Below are 22961 nucleotides of genomic sequence, written 5' to 3'. Positions count from 1 at the left end.
TCTGCTTGATACTGCCTCCAACGGGCGCCTCTTTCTGTGCCTGACTTAGAAGCACTAGAGATGGCAAAGGCCTCTGGGTCACTCGTGTGAGCCCTTCACCTGGCCAGGCATGATGGCCTCTCTCCAGTATAATCAGGGAATTCCTTCATCTGGTGCAGCATATCCTGGCTCCAGGATTGGTCATTAGTCACTGTGTTCCTGCAGACACCGAAGTCCATGTTTCCCAGTCTTGTTCCCTTAACCACACAGAAGGTTTCTTACAGGCTGATCTGTTCTCAGCATGACTCTTCCTAAAGGGGATGGTGGGAGAAAGAGATGGTCCCTCTAGGCAGCTTGTTGCTATTTGCTGAACAGATGAGATGCTGCCATTATTACTTGCAGTCTCTGGCAGAAGAAACTCAGTAAACTGGCGTGTCTGGAGAAGGCTGGTGCACTGAAATTGTTATCTGAGGAGTATGATAAGGGACAGTTAGGCCAGCCTGACCACTGGTGGGACAAAGAGCCGGTCTGTATTATGTCTGCTCTGCTGAGTTTCATACATGTGGCCTCTGAGGAGTGAAAGGGGCATAAGGTGAAGATGTCCTCTTACCAAGAATGTCCCAGTTGATCTGGAAACCTTGCCAGGCACCAACTGGGCCCACTGAAAATGCCCACACCTGTGTCATTTTTCTTTCATTAACAACCATGTCAGCTTGCTCCATCAGTGAGAGAAAAAACATTTCAAACAGTTCATGGCAACCCCCCATTTAAGTGGTAAGGTCTTTTGTGATAGCAGGCAGGTGGGAACATTTGGGCCACAGTCACTTTGGCAAGATTTATGAGGCACCCTTATCAAAGCACCTGTGATGAAAATGTATCTGTCGCACTTGTCTGATTGAAGTTTGTCTTGGGCATTTCTTTCAGCGAATTGTGTGCTGGTGTAAGACACTGAATTGCATGCAGCACTGGAGCACTCTGCCCACCACTGGGTGCAGCAAAGGAAGCTGCAGTGCAACTGTTCCCACAACACCCCTTACACTTGTGTACATCCTTCTGTGGAAGATCTCCTATAGGGCTGAAATGGGTAGCTTAGCTTTCAGTCCTACCCATCCTGACATGAAAAATGCCATTGTGGATTGCTAAGCCCCTTGCTCTCAACTGCAGATCAGCTGTGGCTGCTGTATCATTTAAGATATCTTCCATTCCTGGTAATATGTTTTTCTTCTTTTCAGGATACATTCAGGCAGGTTTTGTTTCCGTGAGTCACTCTCAAATCGGGTTGTTAAACCTTTCTGCTGTGGCTACTGGATGACAGAATATGCTCACAATGTCACCAAACAGAACAGCTGTGACGGGAGAGGAGGTGGCAATTTGACTTTATTACTCTGTTTTTTACAATTAGCGCAGACAGAGCACAGGTTCAACAGACACCATCAGACACTAGGTAAATGCTCTGTATTTGCATCTTAAATTGAACAGAATGGTTCACCTGGGTTGGGTTTTATCCCAAGTTATTTACAATGGAAGCAAGTTTTGTTTATTTTAATATTCATGTACAGAAACATTTATTGGAGAATATTGCCCCTTTGTGATGGATTAACTACAAATTACCTCTATCGTTCTCCCCAGCAGATTTCCCCCAAGCCCATCCTGGAATTCCTTTGTCCATGCCCAAATCAAGTTTAATGATCAGTCTCAGCCTTTGTCAGTCCCTTGTGCAGGTGCCGCAATCGAACTTTGTAAGATCATGCTGATTGCACCAGAAAGTCCATTTCAACTCTGATCTGCATGTGAGATCACTGTTGACCTCTAGTGAAGGAGACCCATTCCCCTCCCTTTTAAAGGAGATGCAAGGTGGAAAACTCAAAAGGACACTTCCTTTGGAGGAACGCAGTGTTGTTCTGGAAGCTCACTTCTTCCTTGAGTTTAGTAGATAGGAGACACGTGGTTTGAATGGCAGCATTTCCCAGTAGTGTCAGTCAGCGCATCCTCAGCAGGGCCAGGTTGATTCAGTTTTAAAAGGAGCTGTAGAGGATCAGATAATTGTTCTTTGGGAGGTTGTGGTGTGTCACAGTATAGTCGCCATGTTCCTGCTGCTTAGAAGTTCTCCTTGTTGAAGTAGAATTTGACCTTCCTAGGGTCCAGGCTGGAGTACTGATGGCAGCACTTCTGCAGGCTCTTTGCCAAAGCTTGAGGCCCACAGAGGAACACCCCCACTACAGACCTGCACAGAACAAAGGAAATGTTATTACTGGGGAGAGATCATCTGCCCTCCCCAGGCTCTGTCCAGGGCCCTTCACCATCTGTGGGCCTTCACTTGCCTCCATCTTCAGAACACACCCGCATCCTAGGCATTCATTGATCCCTGCTGCTGGGGCAGCGTACCAGATGAATTACAGTACATATATTAGCTCATAGCTCCAGGGAACTCTGAGACCATGTGCACACTTAACTCCTAACATCCCTTACGCCCATCACCCCTACCTCAGAGGAGATTCCAGTCCTCTTTACAGCATTCAGAAAGGACAGCTGTGTGTGGAGGAGCCATGGAGAAGGATTTTACTGTGCAGGGTATTTATGATCTGTGCAGGAAACCTTCAGTTCTTCCCAGTGCTTCCCTCAAGAGACGCTTTGCTATCATCCTATAGAACAGTGGTTTTCACTCTGGTCCGCAGGTCTAAGTCCTGTGGTCTAAGATCATTCCAAAGGGGTCCGCACATCCATTTGAAATTTGTTAGGGGTCCGCAGATGAAAAAAAGGTTGAAAACCATTGCCATAGAAGATCCTTGAATTTCGGCCTTGGGCCCAGTTTTCAGAGATGCTGAGCAGCCACGACTCCACCTGACGGTAGTAGGAGCTGTAGGTGTTCTGCACCGCTGAAAAAACCTAGGCTGTATTGGATGTGACAGCACATCCAATAATCTGGGAATTCTTCAGTAATTAACCATTGGAACAATTTACCAAGAGTTATGGTGAATTCTCCATTACTAGCATTTTTTAAATCAAGATTGGCTGTTTTTCTGCCATGCATGCATCTGACGAAGTGGGTATTCACCCACGAAAGCTCATGCTCCAAAACATCTGTTAGTCTATAAGGTGCCACAGGATTCTTTGCTGCTGTTTTTCTAGAAGATCTGCTCTAGGAATTGTTTTGGCAAGTTCTCTGGCTTATGTTATACAGGGGGTCAGATGATTACAATAGTCCCTAACCTATTAATCTAATCATTCTGGTTCTATAGAATATGCAGCTCATTCTCAGGCCTGGGCTACACTAGTGGTGGTGGGGGGTTGAACTAAGATATGCAACTTCAGCTACGCTATTCACGCAGCTGAAGTCGAAGTATCTTAGTTCGGTTTACCTGGCCGTCCTCACAGGGCGAGTCAACTGCTGCAGTTCCCCCGTCGACTCCGCTTACTCCTCCTGCCAAGGTGGAGTACGGGCGTCAATTCACGGATCGATTTATCGCGTCCCTCCAGATGAGACACAATAAATCGATCCCAGATACATCAAACACTACCCGCCGATGCGGCGGGTAGTCCAGACATACTCTCAGTGTCCTTAGGTGGCACCTGTGCTTACAGAAGCAGCACTAGACTTGCTGGGCATGCAATCTGAGGAGGAAGAGGCCAGGTAGCTTGAAGACACATTTCCATCTCTAGCAATATGGTCTCCAGGGCACTAGACACTTACCTGGGGTGGGCAGTTGCCACTGCAGAGAACTCATTGCTCCACATGGGTCTCCCAAAGGCGGTTTTCTGTTTGAGACCTGTCACCACATCTGTGTCGTTATCAAAGTTGAAAGCTGCTTGGCCAACCTAGAGTTACAGGAGATGAGGAGTGAGAACAGGCAGACGTCCTGCCAACATCTGGAACCCAACAGACGGGCTGCAGGAGCCCTCATTCATGAGGCGTTGGCCTCAACTGTTGCCACCCTCCCTGAGGGGTTAAATGGCAGAATCTCCACTCTGGTGCCTGTGTTCATCTTGTCTAGCTTTTAACATGGTGTTCTCACCTTCTTCCCATTCCCACCTAGAGACATTCTCCCCTGTTCTCTTCTGGGCCATAGTGTTCTCCTCTCCTAGACTGTGACACATCTGCCATCAGGACCGTATGGTGTGTGTGACTCACAACGCTGTTGTCCCAGACTGTGAGGAAGAGTCGGTAGTTCAGGAAACCTGTTTTGCCAGATTCCTCCATCTCTTGCTCCAGGGAGGCGAGCAGGTCATTGAACCAGGTAAATGCACCTGTATCCCGGCAGAGCCAGTAGAAGTAGATCTGGGATCCAACAGCACAAAGAGAAAGAGAGATGTTACTGACAATGGGAGAGCTGTGCACTGCAGTGGAGCAGAGGAGAGAGTCCATTACAACAAGGACAGATTCAGCAGTAAGACTGTAGCTTTGCGCTGTGGGATGGTGGGATGTTGCACTTTAAGGACACACAAGAGGTTGCTGGAAATGAAGGTCAGACAGGCATCTGTAGAGCCAGCCTTTCCCCTATTGCACTGGTTACCTTTTTGGTTTTGAGACGCTGGTCTGCATGCTGGAACTTGTACCAGATTGATTTCAGCACAGAGGCAAAGGGCGTGACCCCGATCCCTGCTCCCACCAGCATAGCAACCTCATACTGGAACACATCTTCACTGGCTGTGCCAAAGGGGCCATCCACCTCTATCCTGGTAAAATAAGTCAAGACCCAGGTAAAAAGTCGAAGCTGCCTTCCTGCATCACTTTGTATCACAAAACTCTTCCCAGGGGGTGAGTTCTAATGGCTTTCTGGCTCTAATGCCATCCTTGCCTACCTGGGTGTCTTTGGTTTCTGCTGCTGAAAGGTATCAATAAGATTCTCTGTCCAGTCCCCTGCTGCCCGGATGTGAACAGAGAAGAAGTCTTCTTCTGGTGCAGAGGTCAGGGTGAAAGGATGCCACTCCAGGTGCGAGACAGAGGGGCAATTGATGAAAATATACTGGCCCACTTCCATGCTGAAGCCCTTCTTGTGCATCTGTAGTTCTAACACTTTTGATGGGTGTACAACAGCCTGTAGGAAAGGCACATCCGCAAAGCATGAGTATGTCCCACCCAGCTGCTTCTACAGCGACACCACTGCTTGGGCTGAGCGTGGAGTAGCTAGGAGCACCCTACACAGGGAGCATACTGTGACTCCTGCTGGGAAAGACTGGGATTGGAGTGGCTAGGAGCTCCCACAGGTAGTGCTTCTATCCCATTGCCTACAGTGACTCCTGCTGGGAGAGGCTGCACTGGCTGTGCTGAGACACCCCTTACCTTTGTAACGACGACCCTCTGTCGAGAACGCCAAAAGCGTAAGACCCGCTCAAAGACATAGAGAAGGATTGGGATCAGCACCCACTGCCAGGACTGTGGAGACAGAAGTGAGTAATATATTGTGAGAGCCTTTCCATCTCTGGAGGAGCCGATGTGCACTGAGGGGAGGTTTGGCAGTGTAGGGCACTGATGTCCCTACAGGGTGATTCCTAGATCAAATGTTCTCACCTAATGTTTTGGGAAATGTTTTTATGGAGACATGGCTCCATGCTGGTGCAGGGTGACATGGGCACACCAGGATTGGCATTAGTACCTTATACCTACAGAGCACTGTCCCACCCACTCTAATTCAAGTTCTCAAGCTCCGTCACCAAGAAGTCTGGGCAGAGGGCAAGAGCTATCCCTGCAGGAGTTATCCCTGCAATCCATGCAAGCTTGGCACAGAGCTCCCCGGGGCGATGGTCACTAGTGCAGTGTGGGTTACAGCAAGTGAGGGGAGCGTATTTCAGTCTAATGTCAATTCAGAGAGGAGAAAAGCTGGGTTTCCAAGTCCCTCTGCAGAGGGCTGTGATATTGTTCATGTCATCCCATCTATACCCTTTTGAGAACTGGCTACTTCCCAGTTGGATGACACTGAAGCCTACCCCCAGAGCAGCAGGTTGGAGCTGCTCTGGCCTGATAAGAGCCTTGTCCTGTGCTGCTGGCATTTCTCACCCACCCCTGTCAGACTGGGAACCAGCAGGGAAGAGGTGGGTTGGCCAGGAGTGTACATCGGGGGAAGGGAGGGGCTGTCTTAGCAAGAAGCACCTAGAAAGTTGAGCAGGGCTGAGGCAGGCTGTGAAGAGCCCCGTGTGGGATACTTGGCATGGAGAGGCTTTAGGGAGGTGGGAGGGAGCTTGTTCTCCTGGCAGGCATGAGTGGCAGGGAGGGGAAGGAGTTAGGAGGGTCAGAGAACTCCTCTCCCATCACACCATGGAAAATAAGATTGTGTTAGTGACTGCACTGCCCCCTCCTGATGGGACAAGGATGAGGTCTGTCAGTTAGCTCAGCGTGGTCTCCTGCCAACTATTGTCTGCACTGGAAGGACTCACCTCAGCTGGGATGCTCCCAAACTCGGGCTCTTCACAGTGGGAGTCTGTGTTGTTTCCTCCCCAGTATCTAGGGTCCTGCGCACAGTGCTCGGGGTTGTGCTTATTCAAGCTTTCTGCTGTCTGCCCACGAACTAGACCACTGGGAGAGGAGAGACATGTCACCACAGCTCTCCTGATCCAAGCCTACCTCCCTGCTTCACTTTCATAACTGCTAAGCAAAGGAGGAAGGGGAGACGCTGGCCTAGAGATGGGAAGCATGTGATAGCAGGAGGTTCTGCTGGAAATGGGGGAGGGTGGAACAGTCAGAGGAAGGGGTTGGGTAAAGGGAGGATGAGACAGATGCTTGGATGGGAAGCAAGGAGGGTGCCAGATGCTCCACGGCAGTAGGGATGTGGCGTGAGAGTCACATGCCAGGGTTGGAAATGGGGAGTGCATGACAGATGGGGAGGTGGATAGGGCCTGCCAGTGAGATGCCATTTGGCAGTGACGTGTGGCTGTTGTGTGGTGCCTTACGCGATGCCATGGATAACAAGACCGGCGAAGTAGATGATGAAGAGATGGTGTGTGTACCAGAAGACCTCGAAATAGCTCCTGCGGATGAACTCCATGGAGGAGGTGACCATGAGGATCAGCGCCAAAGTGATGATCACGCCTGTCAGTCCCGGGATGGTAGTGAATGTTACATATGCTGGAGTCTGCAAGAGAACACAGCGAGGAGATGGGGATGGTCACATAAAGTCAGCAGGCAGCACAGAATGAAGCCATGGCACCCTGTGGCAGCCACCCTGGGACTCGCATCCCCACAAGGCAGGTCCTGGGCACTCACTGTGCTGTTGGTGTGGATGGGGTTTAGCCATTTGTTACTCTCCTCATCTTGGTGCAGGTTGGAAAGGATGGAGGAGAGGCTCCCATCCGCAGCTTGCTGGCTGTCATTGTACCACTCAAAGTTACACAGGTGGGCTATGATGTGAACAGCTGAACATCACCGACACAGAGAGAGAGAGAGAGATTGGAACCAACCTACACCCTGAGAGTCCATCAGCCAGGGCAAGTCTACACTGGAATAAACGTTCCTGAGGCACAGTCATGGCTGGCCTGGCTTAGTTGACTTGAGCTGTGGGGCTAAAATTGCTGGATAGACATTCGGGCTTGGGCTGGAGCCCAGGCTCTGGGAGTCTCATATTGCGGGAGTCTCATAGACTGGGATCTAGCCCGAGCCCAAATGCCTAACAGCAATTTTACAATTTTACAGCCCTAGCCCTGCGAGCCCAAATCAGCTGACCTGGGCCAGGTGCAGGTATTTAATTGCTGCGTAGACATATACCCTAAGACCTGCTGCAAGCCAAGGCATCACAGCTTGCTGTGAAAGGGTCAGCTGGCCCCCCCTCCATTGCCCTCTTGGATATAGAATCCATGCTCGCCACATGCAGACTGAGCTCAGACCCTGATCATCATCCCACTGGGGAGGGCCTGGGCATCTGCTCACTCTGCCCTCAGTAGGGTGCCAATTTTGGTTAGATGTATTCCTGGAAGTTTCATCACATGACATAATGTTTAATTCCTGGACACTCTAAGACAGTCTTGGAGGGTTAGCAACCTACCCCCAGGCAAGGGGGAACCTGAACCAGCGACTGCTGGCTGGTGCAGCACTTTTCTGTACTGAGCACTTTCTGTACTGTGTGCAGTGAGGTGGGTGCCTGAGTTACCTGTGAACAGGGCAATCGCGTAGGCCACAAGCTTGTGGAAGGTGAGGTTGCGATCCAGCTGCTTCCTCATTGTGCGCCTGCAACACTGCAGGGAGGAGAGGAAACGGTCAGCAAACGGGGGGCTGCTTCCAGACTGAGGGGGCAAGAGGGGTAGGGCCAGCTGAGTGGGACAGGGGGGAGGGGAGACCAGGGGCAGAGTGAGCCCCTCCCCATGTGAGGCAGGGGGAGGCCCTAGGGGTGGGCAGGCATGGACACACAGGGCCAAGGGCCATGTTGTGCATTTCATCTAGCTGTAGCCAATGAGGGGACCTTGGCCTCAGCTGGAGCCACTTGGGCATTGGTGCTAGCAACCCTGCCCTTGTGATTAATGCCTTTCCCACTTCCAGGACCAGCTCTAGGCACCAGCAAACCAAGCACGTGCTTGGGACAGCACAATTTCAGGGGCAGCATTCTGGGTGATCTCAGAGGATCTCCCTAGAGCCGGCCCTGACCCCTACCCTGCCTCCTGAGGAAAAGCAGCCAATCAGAGCTGCTGCAGAAGGCACATGGAGCCCTCCTCCTGCCCTCAGGAGCCAGAACACTTTTGGGTGAGGGAGGAGATGACACCTTTCTCAGAGTAGGGAAGGGGGGAGGTGCTCCTCCCCCCCACCAAGCCCTGGGTCAGTCTGTTCCCTGCCCCTTTCCCTCCATCCCTACAACACCCAGTCCGGGAGGATGCAGAGAGGGTGAAGAGCCCCCGAAGCTGTCCCTTCTGGCCTAGGAAAGGGAAGGAAGGGACCCTCCTGCAGCCCCCCAGGTCCAGGAGAGGAGGCTGCAGAACCCCTGGAGCTGCAGGAGGAGCAGAGGGGCAAGGAGGGGCAAGGAGCAGATGCAGGGGGTGGATAATTAATTACTGGTTGAGGGAGGGGCCGTGGGGGGACACGGAAGTAATTAATGGGAACTGTGAGCATTGGGGAGATGCAGAAGGGGACCTTACCCCACCCCATCAGGCTGCATCAGTAAAACCTCCTCACACTGTATATGTTGAAGTGTTGGCAGCACTGATTTCACACACACACCCTGAGGCAGGGGGAGTTCAAAGGCCACATCACAAACAGCAATATTTGTAATTGACTTTTGGGCCAATCTCCTGATGTTTTGGTGTCTGGCTCATTCTGTCACTAGTGCATGACCGTGCTGGGTGTGACTGGCCGGGAGTGCCAGGTGAGGCCAGAATCAGTCCCAGTCCTGGGTGAGCATTTGTGTGGTGGGATATGGAGTGAGGATGGGGCAGGGCTGGTCACTCACCAAGCAGGTGCCCCTCAGGAAGGAAAGCAGGTTGCGACACACTGGTAACAGGATCAGCATGCTGTTAAAGTTCAGGCATTTTGCAGAGGCCCTGGCCCATGCCAGTGCAGACTGGTGGAGGATGTGCAAAGACAGGGTCAGTCTCACTTTCTGGGTGCCCACCAGTAACCAGCTATCACTGTATACACCACACTGCATTTGGCTTTAATACAGGAGCCTGAGGCCCTTCATTTACCCCAGTGAGGGTGGCATTTTAACATCCTCCCCTCACTGAACAGCAGTGGATGCTACTGTATGTCAACCACTATTGGCTAGTGTTCTGCCCCAGACTGCTACTGTGATGAAATCCCAAAGGGGTCATAGCCACAAACAGCCTCCCTGTGTGCTCCATTTGGAGCAGCACCAGCACAAAATGGGGGGAGTTTACATACCCTGCCCATCTCCAGTCGGAAGTGGAGCTGTGATGGGAAAGGCTTCCTATTTCTGAGATGGGAAACACTCCCAGCTGATAAGGTCAGTGTCCGGCAAAAAGAGGGGCAGGGGAGAGAGAAGGAACTGTCCTCACCCCAAGGAGCACTCTGGTGTAGTAGAACTTCTTATCCCTGTCAAACAGCAGGAAATAATATACAAACAGGAAAACATTCAGGCCCAACCAGGCTGCCTAGAAAGTGGGGAGAAAAGACAGTTAAATGGCAATTGAAAGACCTCACAGTCAAACAGGGTGTTAGTGTGTTTGAGGGGAGGAGGTGACAACAAAAGACTTGTGTTCCTTTATTTCAGTGAACCTTACAGGGAAATGCTAGTGTACTATAAAACTCAGGAGGGCCAGATCCTCAGCTGCCATAGCTCTACTTCCTTCAGGGGAGTTATTCCAATTTATATCAGCTCAGGATGTGACCCATGGGCTGTAATCACTGCATCGAATTACAAAGCAGAGTGATCACTCGCAGCAGCACTTTCAGAGAGGCCCATTTTGAGATGCTTTGTGCCTGATGTTCTGAGGTGCCATGGTGCCCCTTGAGACCAGTAGAAGCTATGAGAGCTCAGTACTGTGCTGGTTTCCTGGGAGAAGGAGTTGGCCCTGCAGCCCTAGAGAGTTAAGGCCTCATTTTCTGAGGTGAGAGCACCCACAGACAGCTCCTATTGAAGTCACAGGGAGCTGGATGCCAAGGAGGATGCAGAGCTTGCCAGGCTGAAGGAACTTCCGTTCCCAAATGCTCCTTGTATTGGCAAACTTTAGCAGGGCAGACGAGTTCTCACGAGTCCCGGGGAACTGTGGTGGAAATGAAGGGAGAATGTCCCTGCTACTCCCCCTTATCTGAGGCTATTTGGTCTGTAGGTGATGAAGCAAGGGCCAGACTAACAGAAAGTCCATCTGCTGGTTCTGTTTGTGTCACTGTTCCCCTGGGTCTCACCTGTCATCTGGCTTTGGGGCAGAGCCATAACAAGGAATTTTTGCATCCAAGGTAAGGGCCAGCTCCAGGCTCTTTGGCGGCAATTCGGCAGCAGGTCCCCGAGTCACTGTCGGAGAGAAAGACCCACCGCCAAATTGCTGCCGAAGAATGAATGAAGTGGCGGTGGCAATTCGGTGGCAGGTCCTTCCCTCTGAGAGGGACTCAGGGACCCACTGCTGAATTGCCGCCGAAGAAGCGGTGGCGGTAAATCTGCCGCCAAATCACCGCCGATCACAGTAGAACTGTGCCCCTCCGCTTTGGGGTGCTGTTCAGAGCCCCATATAGGACTACAGTAGTGCTGCTCAGTCTCTCAGTGAGAAGGGTTAGCATCTCCCCTTCCCCCCCAAACAAGAGCGTGATGCTGTTCATGGACAGTTTCCATTCAGCCCATCAGATCAAGTCAGTGACAGGACAGTTCATGGGTATCAGAGGGCTGTGTCCTGGCCTAGGTGAGAGGAGTTGCTGGTTCTCAGTCTAGCTCCCAATGGAGAAGTGCCCATATTACAATCCCCTGGCACAGCTGGCACGCTGTCTCAGCAGAGAGGTCAAAGGCAATGCGTAAAATGATCTGAAAAAAGTGATAGGACTATCATATTGTGGGAGCAGCGGGTTTGGTAAGACAATGTTTAAAATGCACCCCTCAGCAACCCAGGTCAGTGTTTATATATTTATTTCATTTGTTGGTCTGTGACTGCTTGCAAACACGGCCTTTGCCCTCCCTCAGCGCACGCGCACACACACTAAGCACTGTCTGAATGGGCCATGGAGACAGAATTCCCCTCTCATCCCTCCAGGCCAGGGTAGCAGTTGTTGGGAGGAAGCCAGTCCTACCATATCTAACCTGTCCGTGGTCTGTGGATAAGCAGAGGGCTTCCATCTCCAGGGCAGTCAGACAAGCATCTTTCCCCAGCAATAGCAGCACTTATCAAATGTCAAGAGAGACAAAATCCCTCAAGCACAAATCCCATATCAGATCTTGGTGCTTCTATGGTAGCTGTTGGCTACTGAGTTAGATCCTGATCCTGCAGCTGGCTCCATGCAGGCAAACCCCTGTGCCCCGCCCATGCAGAGTCCACTGATGCCAAAGCAGTTCAGCATGGATGCAGAGTTTGCCTACACAGACCCAGCTGCAGGATCAGAGCCAGGCATTGCAGATCTTCCAAGATATTTAGATGCCTAACTCACTTTGAGCATTTGGGCCAAATTCCACTTTCAGTGACATAGGTGTAAATCCAGAGTAACTGCTAACTTCTATGCAGTAACTGGCTTTACACCTCTGTAACTGAGAGCAGGATCTAACCCCATTTTCACTAGACGTAGATCATTTCTTTCATCTTACACCATAGTTTAGCTTCCTTAGTAATTTAGTAGGTGTCAAGTATCAGAGGGGTAGCTGTGTTAGTCTGGATCTGTAAAAGCAGCAAAGAGTCCTGTGGCACCTTATAGACTAACAGACGTTTTGGAGCATGAGCTTTCATGGGTGAATACCCACTTTGTCGGATGCATGTAGTGGAAATTTTCAGGGGCAGGTATATATGTGCAAGCAAGAAGCAGGCTGGAGATAACGAGGTTAGTTCAAACAGGGAGGATGAGGCCCTCTTCTAGCAGCTGAGGTGTGAAAACCAAGGTAGGAGAAACTGGTTTTGTAGCTGGCAAGCCATTCACAGTCTTTGTTTAATCCTGAGCTGATGGTGTCAAATTTGCAGATGAACTGAAGCTTAGCAGTTTCTCTTTGAAGTCTGGTCCTGAAGTTTTTTTGCTGCAGGATGGCCACCTGAAGATCTGCTATTGTGTGGCCAGGGAGGTTGAAGTGTTCTCTAACAGGTTTTTGTGTATTGCCATTCCTAATATCTGATTTGTGTCCATTTATCCTTTTCTGTAGAGACTGTCTGGTTTGGCCGATGTACATAGCAGAGGGGCATTGCTGGCATATGATGGCATATATTACATTGGTGGACGTGCAGGTGAATGAACTGGTGATGGTGTGGCTGATCTGGTTAGGTCCTGTGATGGTGTCGCTGGTGTAGATATGTGAGCAGAGTTGGCATCGAGGTTTGTTGCATGGATTGGTTCCTGAGTTAGAGTTACTATGGTGCAGTGTGCAGTTACTGATGAGAATATGTTTCAGGTTGGCAGGTTGTCTATGGGCAAGGACTGGCCTGCCACCCAAGGCCTGTGAAAGTGTGGGATCATTGTCCAGGATGGGTTGTAGATCTCTGATGATGCATTGGAGGGGTTTTAGCTAGGACTGTATGTGATGGCCAGTGGAGTCCTGTTGGTTTCTTTCTTGGGTTTGTCTTGCAGTAGGAGGCTTCTGGGTACACGTCTGGCTCTGTTGATCTGTTTCCTTATTTCCTCGTGCAGGTATTGTAGTTTTGAGAATGCTTGGTGGAGATTTTGTAGGTGTTGGTCTCTGTCTGAGGGGTTAGAGCAAATGCGGTTGTACCTCAGTGCTTGGCTGTAGACAATGGATCGTGTGGTGTGCCCGGGATGGAAACTGGAGGCATGAAGCTAGGCATAGTGGTTGGTAGGTTTTCGGTATAGGATGGTATTAATGTGACCATCACTTATTTGCACCGTGGTGTCCAGGAAGTGGACCTCCCATATAGATTGGTCCAGGCTGAGGTTGAAGGTGGGGTGGAAGCTGTTGAAATCGTGGTGGAATTTTTTCAGAGTCTCCTTCCCATGAGTCCAGATGATGAAGATGTCAACAATGTAATGTAGGTAGAGAAGGGGTGTGAGTGGACGAGAGCTGAGGAAGCGTTGTTCCAGGTCAGCCATAAAAATGTTGGCATATTGTACAGCCATGCGGGTGCCCATAGTGGTGCCACTGATCTGGAGGTATATATTGTCTGGGACCAACATGGCTGCAACACCACTGCAAACAAAGAACTGTCTATGGAATTTAAAGTGTTACCATGAAGTCAGTGTGTGCAAAGCTGTAAACTCAAAGGGAAGCAGAAGGAGGCATTTAAATAACCTAGGAAATTCTTAGCAAAGCACCCAAAGTATTTACTATTGGATAGATGGTACCATGACACTAGCCAGCCAGAATCCTAATGGGAAACACTGAAAGAACATGCATTTATTGTTTTAGAATGATGTTTTATCATTACAATATTTTTATTTTATTATGTTATTTGAACCAAATTCAGTAGCCCTTATCCAGCAAAAGTCCCATGGACTTTATTAGGAGGTAACTTGGGCACCTCGGACAGAGCTCAAAAAGGTACTTAAACTCGTGCCTAACTTAACTGTGGCATGTAACCAATTGCTTAAATCAGCCACTGTACAAGCTGACTGATTTGATAACTGATTTTTTTTTTAAAAGGCTCCAGAGGCAATCCTGGCAATTATAGGCTGGTAAGCTTATTTGAGTACTGGGCAAATTGGTTGAAACTACAGTAAAGAACAGAATTATTAGACCTTATAGATGAGCATGGTGTGTTGGGGAAGAGTCAACTCCCTTTTGTAAAGGGAAATCATGCCTCACCAATCTATTAGAATTCTTTGAGAGGGTCAACAAACATTTGGACAGGGGAAATCCAGTGAATATAATTTACTTGGACTTCCAGAAAACTATTGACAAGGTCCCTCACCAAAGGCTCTTAAGCAAAGGAAGGAGTCCTGGGATAAAAGGGAAGGTCCCTTCATGGATCGCTAACTGGTTAAAAGATACAAAACAAAGGCTAGGAATAAATGGTCAGTTTTCAAAGCTGAGAGAGGGAAATAGTGAGATCCCCCAAGGATCCAGGGCCGGCTCCAGGCACCAGCATTCCAAGCTGGTGCTTGAGGCAGCAATCTGTAAGGGGAGGCAGTCCCTGTTGTTTTGCCCCCAAGCAGCGTGCCGAATTGCCGCCGCAGAGAGTGGGGGCAGTCCGTGTGCCCTTAGGGCGACACACGCATTTCCGCGGTGGCAACAATTCGGCAGCAGCTTCTATGTTTAGCTGTCCACGGCGGCTTCAGCTAAACATAGAAGCTGCTGACGAATTGCGGTCGCTGCAGAAATGCACCTGCCGCCCTAAGGGCACATGGACTGCCCCTGCCACCCTCGGCGGCAATTCGGTGCGCTGCTTGGGGCAGCGAAAACTGTAGAGCCGGCCCTGCAAGGATCTACGCGGGGACTAATGCTGTTCAATATATTCATAAATGATCTGGAAAAGGGGATGAACAGTGGCAAAGTTTGCAGATGATACAAAATAACTCAAGATAGCTAAGTCCAAAGCAGACTGAAAAGAGTTAGAAAGAGGGATCTCATAAAACTGGGTGACTGCGCAAAAAAATAGCAGGAGAAATTCAGTGTTGATAAATACAAAGTAATGCACATTTGAAAACATAATCCCAGTTATACACACAAAATGATGGGGTTGAAATTAGCTGTTACTTCTCAAGAAAGATCTTGGAATCATCATGGATAGTTCTCTGAGAACATCTGCTCAGTGTACAGCAGCTGTCAAAAAGGCTAACAATGTTAGGAATCATTAGTAAAGGGATAGATAATAAGACAGAAAAGATCATAGTGCTACTATAGAAATCCACGGTCCTCCCATACCTTGAATATTGTGTGTAGTTCTGGTCACCCTTTCTCAAAATAGACATGTTAGAATTGGAAAAGGTGCAGAGAATGATTAAGGGTATGGAACAGTTTTTATATGAGGAGAGGTTAAAAAAACTGGTACTGTTCATCTTGGAAAAGAGACAACAGAGGGGAATATGATAGAGGTCTTTAAAATCATGAATGATGTGGAAAAAGTGAATAAGGAAGTTATTGCTTTACATGACACAGGAACCAGGCGTCACCCAATGAAATTAATGGGCAGCAGGTTTAAGACAAACATAAGGAACATGGGCACAGTCGCTGCACCCCCAGCCCCAGTGTGCAGGTGGCTGGGCAGCACGGTTGCTGCATCCCTAGCCCTGGGGCTCTGGGCAGCCCCCAGTTTCAGGGCTCAGGCAGCTAGCCCTGGAACACCGGGCAGGCAGCATGGCCCGGTACCAGCCACCCCGGCCTGAGAGCAGGGCCACGGTAGGTTGTCCCACCACCCAAAATAAGGAAGTTCTTCATCACACAACCTATAGAACTCGTTGCTACGGGATGTTGTGAAGGCCAAAAGTATAACTGGGTTCAGAAAAGAATTAGACTAGTCCATGGAGGATAGGTCCACCAATGGCTATTAGCCAGTAAAGTCAGGGACACAACCCCATGCACTGGGCGTCCCTAAACCTCCGATTGCTAGAAGGGGCTACTGGATCACAGGGGATGGATCACTCAGTACATTGCTCTGTTCCATTCACTCCCTCTCAAGCATCTTGCCACTGTCAGGATACAGAATATTGGACTAGATGGCCCATTGATCTGACCCAGTATGGTCCTTCTTATGCTTTTATGTTTAAACATATGAGTAGTCTAATTAACACCAAGGGGACTACTCACATTCTTAAAGTTAGGCACGTGTTTCAACACCTGCCTGAGTTGGGGCCTTTATTATTTAAGTCTTGCCAATGTATGTAACAACCATATAGTCCAGGGGTCGGCAACCTATGGCACGCATGCCAAAGATGGCAAGCCAGCCGATTTTTAATGGCAAACATTAAAAATCCTGACCAGCCCGGCCCCACCCACTCTTCTCCGCCCCCTCCCGTGGGAGCAAGGGGCAGGGGCAGAAGCTTGGTCCTGCCGGCTCCCCTTCCTCTTCCCACAGTGTGCTGGGTTCCTGCCCCTCCTTCTCCTCTCCCTCCCTCCCTGCCGCGGATCAGCTGATGGCCCTTGCAAGGGAGGAGGTCAGGAAGGAGGCAGAGAAGAAGCAGGGGCAGGGCCTTGGGGAAGGGAGGGTGGAATAGGGGCATATCCCCTCCAGCCCCCTTCCCTGACCCCCCCCCCACACACCCAGCCCTCTGCCCTGAGCCCTGCACACCCCCCAGCCCTCTGCCCTGAACCCTGCACACACTCTAGGTCCATGCCTTGAGCCTTGTGCTGTGCACACCCCCCAGACCCCTGCCCTGAGCCTTGACCGCCCCCCTCACACTCACCCAGCCCTCTGCCCTGAGCCCCGCACACACCCCCGGCCCCTGCCCTGAGCCCTGACCCCCGCCGCACACACCCCCGGCCCCTGCCCTTTGCCCTGCACACACCTAGGTCTGTGCCCTAAGCCCTGTGCTGTGCACACACCCCCAGACCCCTGCCCTGAGCCCTGACCCTACACACACACACACACACAGAGCCCTCTGCCCTGAGCCCTGCACACACCCCAGGCCCCTGCCCTGAGCCCTGTACCCTCCTCATACACACGCAGCCCTCTGCTTGACTCCTTCACCACCACCCTCATGACCCCAGCCCTAATTCTGGCATCCCATACATACCCAGGCCCCCAGGCCCCATGCCCTGATACCTGCACCCCCCTCACATGCCCCCAGGCCTCTGCCCTGATTCTTGCACCCCCTCCACATACCCAGCCCCCACCCCATTCACCCCCCACATCCTGACTCTTGCACTCCCCATATCCCCACCCCCACCCTAAGCACCGAACAGGAGCTCCTGCACCCCCCACCCACATTCTCACCTGCACCCCTCGCACCAAATGGGAGCTGCCCAGATCACACCCAAACCTCCTGCCCCAACTCTGAGCCCCCTCTCTCATTCTAGCGCCTGGCCAGACCCTACACTCCAACCTCCAGCCTGCTCCTTCACCCCCAGCCCTGTGCTCAGAGCACTCCCACCCTCAGCTCAGTGCAGAGAGAGGAAGAGAATGGGCCAGAACTAAGGAGAAGATAGGTACCCACTGTATGTGGGCAGGGCCGGGACCCCAGACTGGCAGCGGGCTGAGCGGATCTGGCAGCCGGGATCCTGGCTGGCAGGAGCCGGCGGATGGAACCCCTGAGCGGCAGCGGGCTGAGCCACTCAGCCAACTGTCGGTCTGGAGTCCCAGCCACTGGACCCGCACAGCCCACTGCCGGTCTGGGGGTCAAGCTGCTGGCCCCTTGCCAGCTGGGGTCCCGGCCACAGGTCCTGCTCAGCCCGCTGCCAGCCTAAGCAAACAGAACCCCAGACCAGCAGTGGGCTGAGCAGGCCAGCGGCGTAAGATCAACATTTTAATTTAATTTTAAATGAAGCTTCTTAAACATTTTACAATATAATAGTTTAGTTATATAATATATGGACTTATAGCGAGAGACCTTCTAAAAACATTAAAATGTATTACCGGCACGCAAAACCTTAAATTAAAGTGAATAAATGAAGACTTGGCACACCACTTCTGAAAGGTTGCCGACCCCTGATATAGTCCTTGTCCTGAAGATCTTACTGTCTAAAATGGATAACCTATTTAGGCCTTGATACTATAACAAGCTTTGCACCATTATAATATGGGCCCTGTGAAGGAAAAAGGGGTCCCCTGGGTGTGTGACCCTGGTAAATCAGTACAGCCCAGTGGATCTACTGGTAAATCAGTAGAGCCCTGTGTGGACACAAAATTTGCATCCACATCCAATCTGCAAAAATGATCCGGATGCGTATATCTGTGGATATAAAGCGGATATCTGCAGATTTGCAGGGTTCTGTAGATCAATGCCTTAGGTACAATGCTGTTTTTCTATCACTTCCACTGTTTCTTTCTCACAAAGGCGATGAACTGGATTCCACAGCAAGCAACTATGATGCAATATATAAGGGATCATGTCCTCAGGCAGGACTAAGCAGGGGAGCAGATAAATTCTTAACAAAATTATGCTGTTGTCATTCCCTTATCTCTAAAGAATGAGGAAAGGGAAATAGAGAAAATGTTTGACATGGCAGCAGGGTTTTGTAATTTTCTCTGAAGAAATCCTTAAATATAATAAACATTGAACTGACAGAATAGGGTGGGGGAAATCTGTGAATATTCATTCAAACTGAAAACCGGATTTTGATGTAACCGTGTTTGGCCCCATCTTTTGTTGCTTTTGCTTTCCACGAACATTTGAGCAGCCAGGTTTTACCAGTGTGAATATTCCCTAAAAGCAAATTTGAAGCCTGAGTATTTCCCAGAAGCAACATTTCTGATTGTGTACTCAGTTACAATATTCAGCACTCTAAATGTGCGATGTGTTGACTAGTTGCATCAGTTGTCCAGTCAGGAGACAGAAACAACACCAGGTGACTTAAGTGACTGACTAACAGAGAGTGAATTTTACATCTCAAATATCAAATATTTGCAGCACCATGGTTGTGAGTAAAGCTGATCGGGGGGGTTCTTCCAAAATGATTTTTCAATGGAAAAAATACTTTCCACAAAATCAAAAATTTCCATAGGAATTTTTTAAATTTTGTTGAAATGTTTCTATTTTCTGTCAGGAAAATCAAAATAAAATATTTTGTTTTGTGACAGTTTGACCCAGATTGAAATATTTAGGTTTGCTGAACAGAGTTGATACATTTTGTTTCATGTAAGTTCAACATTAAAGTGTCACAGTGCATCAGTGGAGTGGTAGTGTGGGGTGTTTCATGCTCCTCCTCCCCCCACATTCTATTTTATGGACTGTCTCTTTGGCCTGAGTACATCTCTTCTCCTGACCAACAGTACATGGTGCATCATGGGAGATGCATTGCCGCTAGAGAGCCTGGACCCTAGGGAAGAATGATGGCACGATGCACATGAACTACAATTCCCATTGAGGCACTGCAGCACCATAGGCCAACGTAGTTTAATATCAAACTGGCTCAACACAAAAGATTTTGATTTGTTTCAACACACCAAAACGAAACACTTCCTTTGTTTTGTCTGAAAATATCAAAATGAAATGTTTCATTTCTGAATCGAAATTTGCCAGCATTTTCATTCTGTGAAAAATTTCAGTATTTCAACAATTTGTCCCAATGAGGGATGATAGCAAGTGTCAAAATATTGGAATTTCCAGTTTTTGCTAAGCTCTGTTTGTGAGCTATTCACATTGGGAGAAACATTTCATGAAGAACGTCACTAATCATTTTGGATAAAAATACCTGAGAATTTCACAATCTGATCATTACATTTTCTTTAATGGAAAAATTCAAGGAAATTCACGGAATAAATTATTTGCTTAGTAATAAATACTGTAGATTTTAATCAGTTAGTTTGAACATAAAACAAAAGATCTGAGTGATTTTTTTTTTTAAATACCGATTTTCAAAAGACCTCAGGCCTGGTGTGACTCATTCCAAGCCAACTGAATCATGCAATAGATTAATTTTTTCTTTCTCTTTCCGGTTTTAATGGTGTATACCTTATCTAAGTAGCCAGTCTACATATCCTCCTTCCAAACAAGCCCCAGATGTGGAGTTTTGTAATGACCCAATTCAGGGCAGCATATCAGCATGTTCTTAATATGTGCTAAAATCCCTGTGTTTACAGGTAAGAATGAGCTGAATCAGTGTCCTGAGTTGGTACCTAAATCTTTTTAAGTTCATAAGTCTATTTCATTCAGGTTTATTCAGTAAAGCTACTGGTAGTTGTACAAAATGAGCAGTATTTGCCATTTCTCCATGACCAGCTAGTGCTAGATATCTGTTTTTTTTTTAAATGTGTCCCTCGTGGTCTAAAAAGAATCTCTAACTGAATATGAGTAAAGAGTCACTTACAATCACCACAGCTGGAAACCAGTGGTTCAGGACCCAGTTTCCCATTGGTGTTCTACAAGGATCTGTGCTGTTGCTGCTCTTCTCTGGCTGCCTGTGTGTCCAGATAGATTCACCTTTTCTCTCTCTGTATCTCTCAGGATCTGTTTGTGACTGTATGTGTCACTCTTTTCACTTGTTTCACCTGTTTTATAAGCTTGGCAGGTGATCTGGAATTTGCAGTCCTGCCTGGCCTACGAGAATGGAACTGCAGGGGTTTTCCCCGCTGGATTTCCATTAAGGAAATGCTAAGCATTTTTTTTTTTTAAGCTCAGATTCTCCCAGAAAGGGCCTTACTGCTCTACCAAGAAACATCCGCAGCAAAACACCAGCCTTGTCTATCCAGAATAATATTCATGAGCTTTTATTCATTCAGTCAATGCACCCAGGCTAGGGCACACTCAGACCAGGGTGAGTTTCACACTACTTGGTGTTTTCCTGCAAGCCCCAGTTCCTTGGAGTCAAGTGGTCTTGAGAGATTCTAGCCCACATCATTGCAAAGAGAAGCTGAAATATGTGACCTGAGTGATGGCTCAGAAACCAAAAACCAAATAAAAAGACCTCCCCCACATTGTTACTTTGAAAAATCTCATGGATATTTGAATGCCTGGGGCTGGCAATACTGGAGATGGAGGAGACGGGATGTGTAGAGCTGGTGTCTGTTTGTATGTATCAGAAATGGGTGTGAACTAGTAAACTCAAATCCAGATTTGGATCCAGCTCAGGGGTGTATGGAGTCAGAGTTCTGGTTTGGCCAGTCATAGAGGGTCCTGAACAGGAGAGTTTGCAGCCAGTTTGAACTTCTCCAAAGATGAAGTGCTTCAGATTCAACTCCAGAGTGGTGTCAGAACTCTGCAGGGTAGATGGTGTTGTCCCAATCAGCTGTTAGAAAGACAGGAGAATAAGTATCAGGAGGACTAGATGGCTCCAGTGACTGTTACATGGAATATGCTGCCTTTCTTTCTGGGACAGCTCAGGAGCGACAGTAGTGTGTTACATTCTGGCGGCTGTGTGATGATCGATCCAGAATGTGTTTTTCCTTTGATTTGTTCTTAACTGACAAGTGTTTACATCACAAAAAAATGATCCCCTGCTGAGTGAATTCATTTGTGCATGGAGGGAAAAGGGGGAGTACTCTCCAGGGCTAATTGATCTTTGGGAGTGGAGAGAGTTCCTACATGAGTCCATTTCTGAGCAAGTGGGAGAACGCACTCACTGCTCTGTGCAGAAAGGACTTCCCACAATTGGCCAGGTGCTGTATGGGGCTTTTCACCTTCCTCCAAAGCAGTGGATAGCACTGGAGGCAGGCAGCAGATTCAGTAGTCTGGTTTGCTAGTCAAATCCTGTTCTCTAACTGCCTCCCCCCTAATCTCTGCCACAGATGTTTTATGAGAAAAGTACAAAAGAGAGGGTATGACTGCACAGTTCAATTAGGTTAGGTGTAACAGTTTAATTTAAACTGTCTCAGCTTTGCTACTGAGGGAGCGGAGCTTGGAGTCAACCTGAAGTCCTGCTACCTTAGATAAGGATCAGGAAGCAGCAGCATCTAGGCCTGATTTGCACACCTGCAGTTCTCATTGACTTCTGCTAGAGCTATCAGGCCTACAGTGATCAGGACAGGGGAAGACCAAGAAATCTCATGTGCGTAGGGTAGCAGATTTGGAATCGGGACACCTGGGTTCTTCTATGCCTGCCTTTGTCACTGATTAGCTGGGTGACATTGTACAAGTAATTTTTCCTGTGTCCCCACTGTCTATTTAGATTGTAAGTTCTTTGATACAGGGACTGTCTTTTACTATGTACAGTAGAACCTCAGAGTTATGGATACCTCAGGAATGGAGGTTGTTTGTAAATGAAATGTTCATAACTCTGAACAAAATGTTACGGTTGTTCTTTCAAAAGTTTACAACTGAATATTGACTTAATACAGCTTTGAAACTTTGCAGAAGAAAAATGCTGCTTTTAACCATCTTAATTTAAATGAAACTAGCACAGAAAGTTTCCTTGTCAATTTTTTTTAAACTTTCCCTTTATTTTTAGTAGTTTAAATTTAACACAGTTACGTACTGTATTTGCTTTTTTTTTCTTTCTTTCTTTCGTTCTTTTTTTCCCTCTCTCTCTGCTGCTGCCTGACTGCATACTTTCAGTTCCAAATGAGGTATGGTTGACCAGTCAGTTCGTTACACTGGTGTTTGTAACTCTGAGGTTCTACTGTACATGTTCAGCTCCTAGCACGAATAGGGTCCTGATCCATGTTGGGGCCCCTTGGTGCTACTGTAAAAGAACTAATAACAAAATCCAGGTGGATGTTACTGAATGTTGAGTGGGACAATGAAAAGCTTCCCTGTGAAAACAAAGCTCCCTGTATTGCTGCATGGTACTTGTCCAGTGTCCCTTTCACTCCAGCACACACGCACGCATGCACACACTCACTCAGGAATCCCAAATCAGCTCAGAGCTCTGTCTTGTCTGTGACACAGGTGCCAGCAAGTGCATAGCTGCGCCTGGAGCTGGCAGCTGGAAAACACTGTAAAA

General features: G+C 48.7%; 1 protein-coding gene across 1 annotated transcript; it reads right to left on the bottom strand.

Moving 5' to 3' along the window:
- Window positions 1-74: 74 nt before the first annotated feature.
- NOX1 (NADPH oxidase 1) lies at window positions 75-22214 on the bottom strand. Its single transcript, XM_030574299.1, has 13 exons — window positions 20391-22214; window positions 9910-10005; window positions 9345-9455; window positions 8058-8142; window positions 7178-7326; window positions 6865-7046; window positions 6352-6490; window positions 5261-5353; window positions 4780-5015; window positions 4491-4653; window positions 4109-4255; window positions 3671-3795; window positions 75-2203 (listed from the first exon to the last, which is right to left on the bottom strand). The coding sequence occupies exons 1-13, from the start codon at window positions 20433-20435 to the stop codon at window positions 2077-2079; spliced, it is 1698 nt and encodes a 565-aa protein (XP_030430159.1). The 5' UTR covers window positions 20436-22214; the 3' UTR covers window positions 75-2076.
- Window positions 22215-22961: the final 747 nt, after the last annotated feature.

Source organism: Gopherus evgoodei, chromosome 9 (genome assembly GCF_007399415.2).
Source record: "Gopherus evgoodei ecotype Sinaloan lineage chromosome 9, rGopEvg1_v1.p, whole genome shotgun sequence".
NCBI classification, from domain to species: domain Eukaryota; kingdom Metazoa; phylum Chordata; order Testudines; family Testudinidae; genus Gopherus; species Gopherus evgoodei.
Note: the sequence above shows the minus strand (reverse complement) of the source record. Positions and strands in the feature narration are given on the sequence as shown.

What these genes read in the sequence shown, in the direction of transcription:
- NOX1 (XM_030574299.1), bottom strand. Translation starts at nt 20,435, where the DNA reads ATGGGAAACTGGGTCCTGAACCACTGGTTTCCAGCTGTGGTGATT. An exon ending in AGAGGGTCGTCGTTACAAAG is followed by an intron (nt 5,016 to 5,260) that starts GTAAGGGGTGTC and finishes CCTTTCCTACAG; the next exon opens with GCTGTTGTACACCCATCAAA. An exon ending in AGCGTCTCAAAACCAAAAAG is followed by an intron (nt 4,256 to 4,490) that starts GTAACCAGTGCA and finishes GTTGGATCCCAG; the next exon opens with ATCTACTTCTACTGGCTCTG.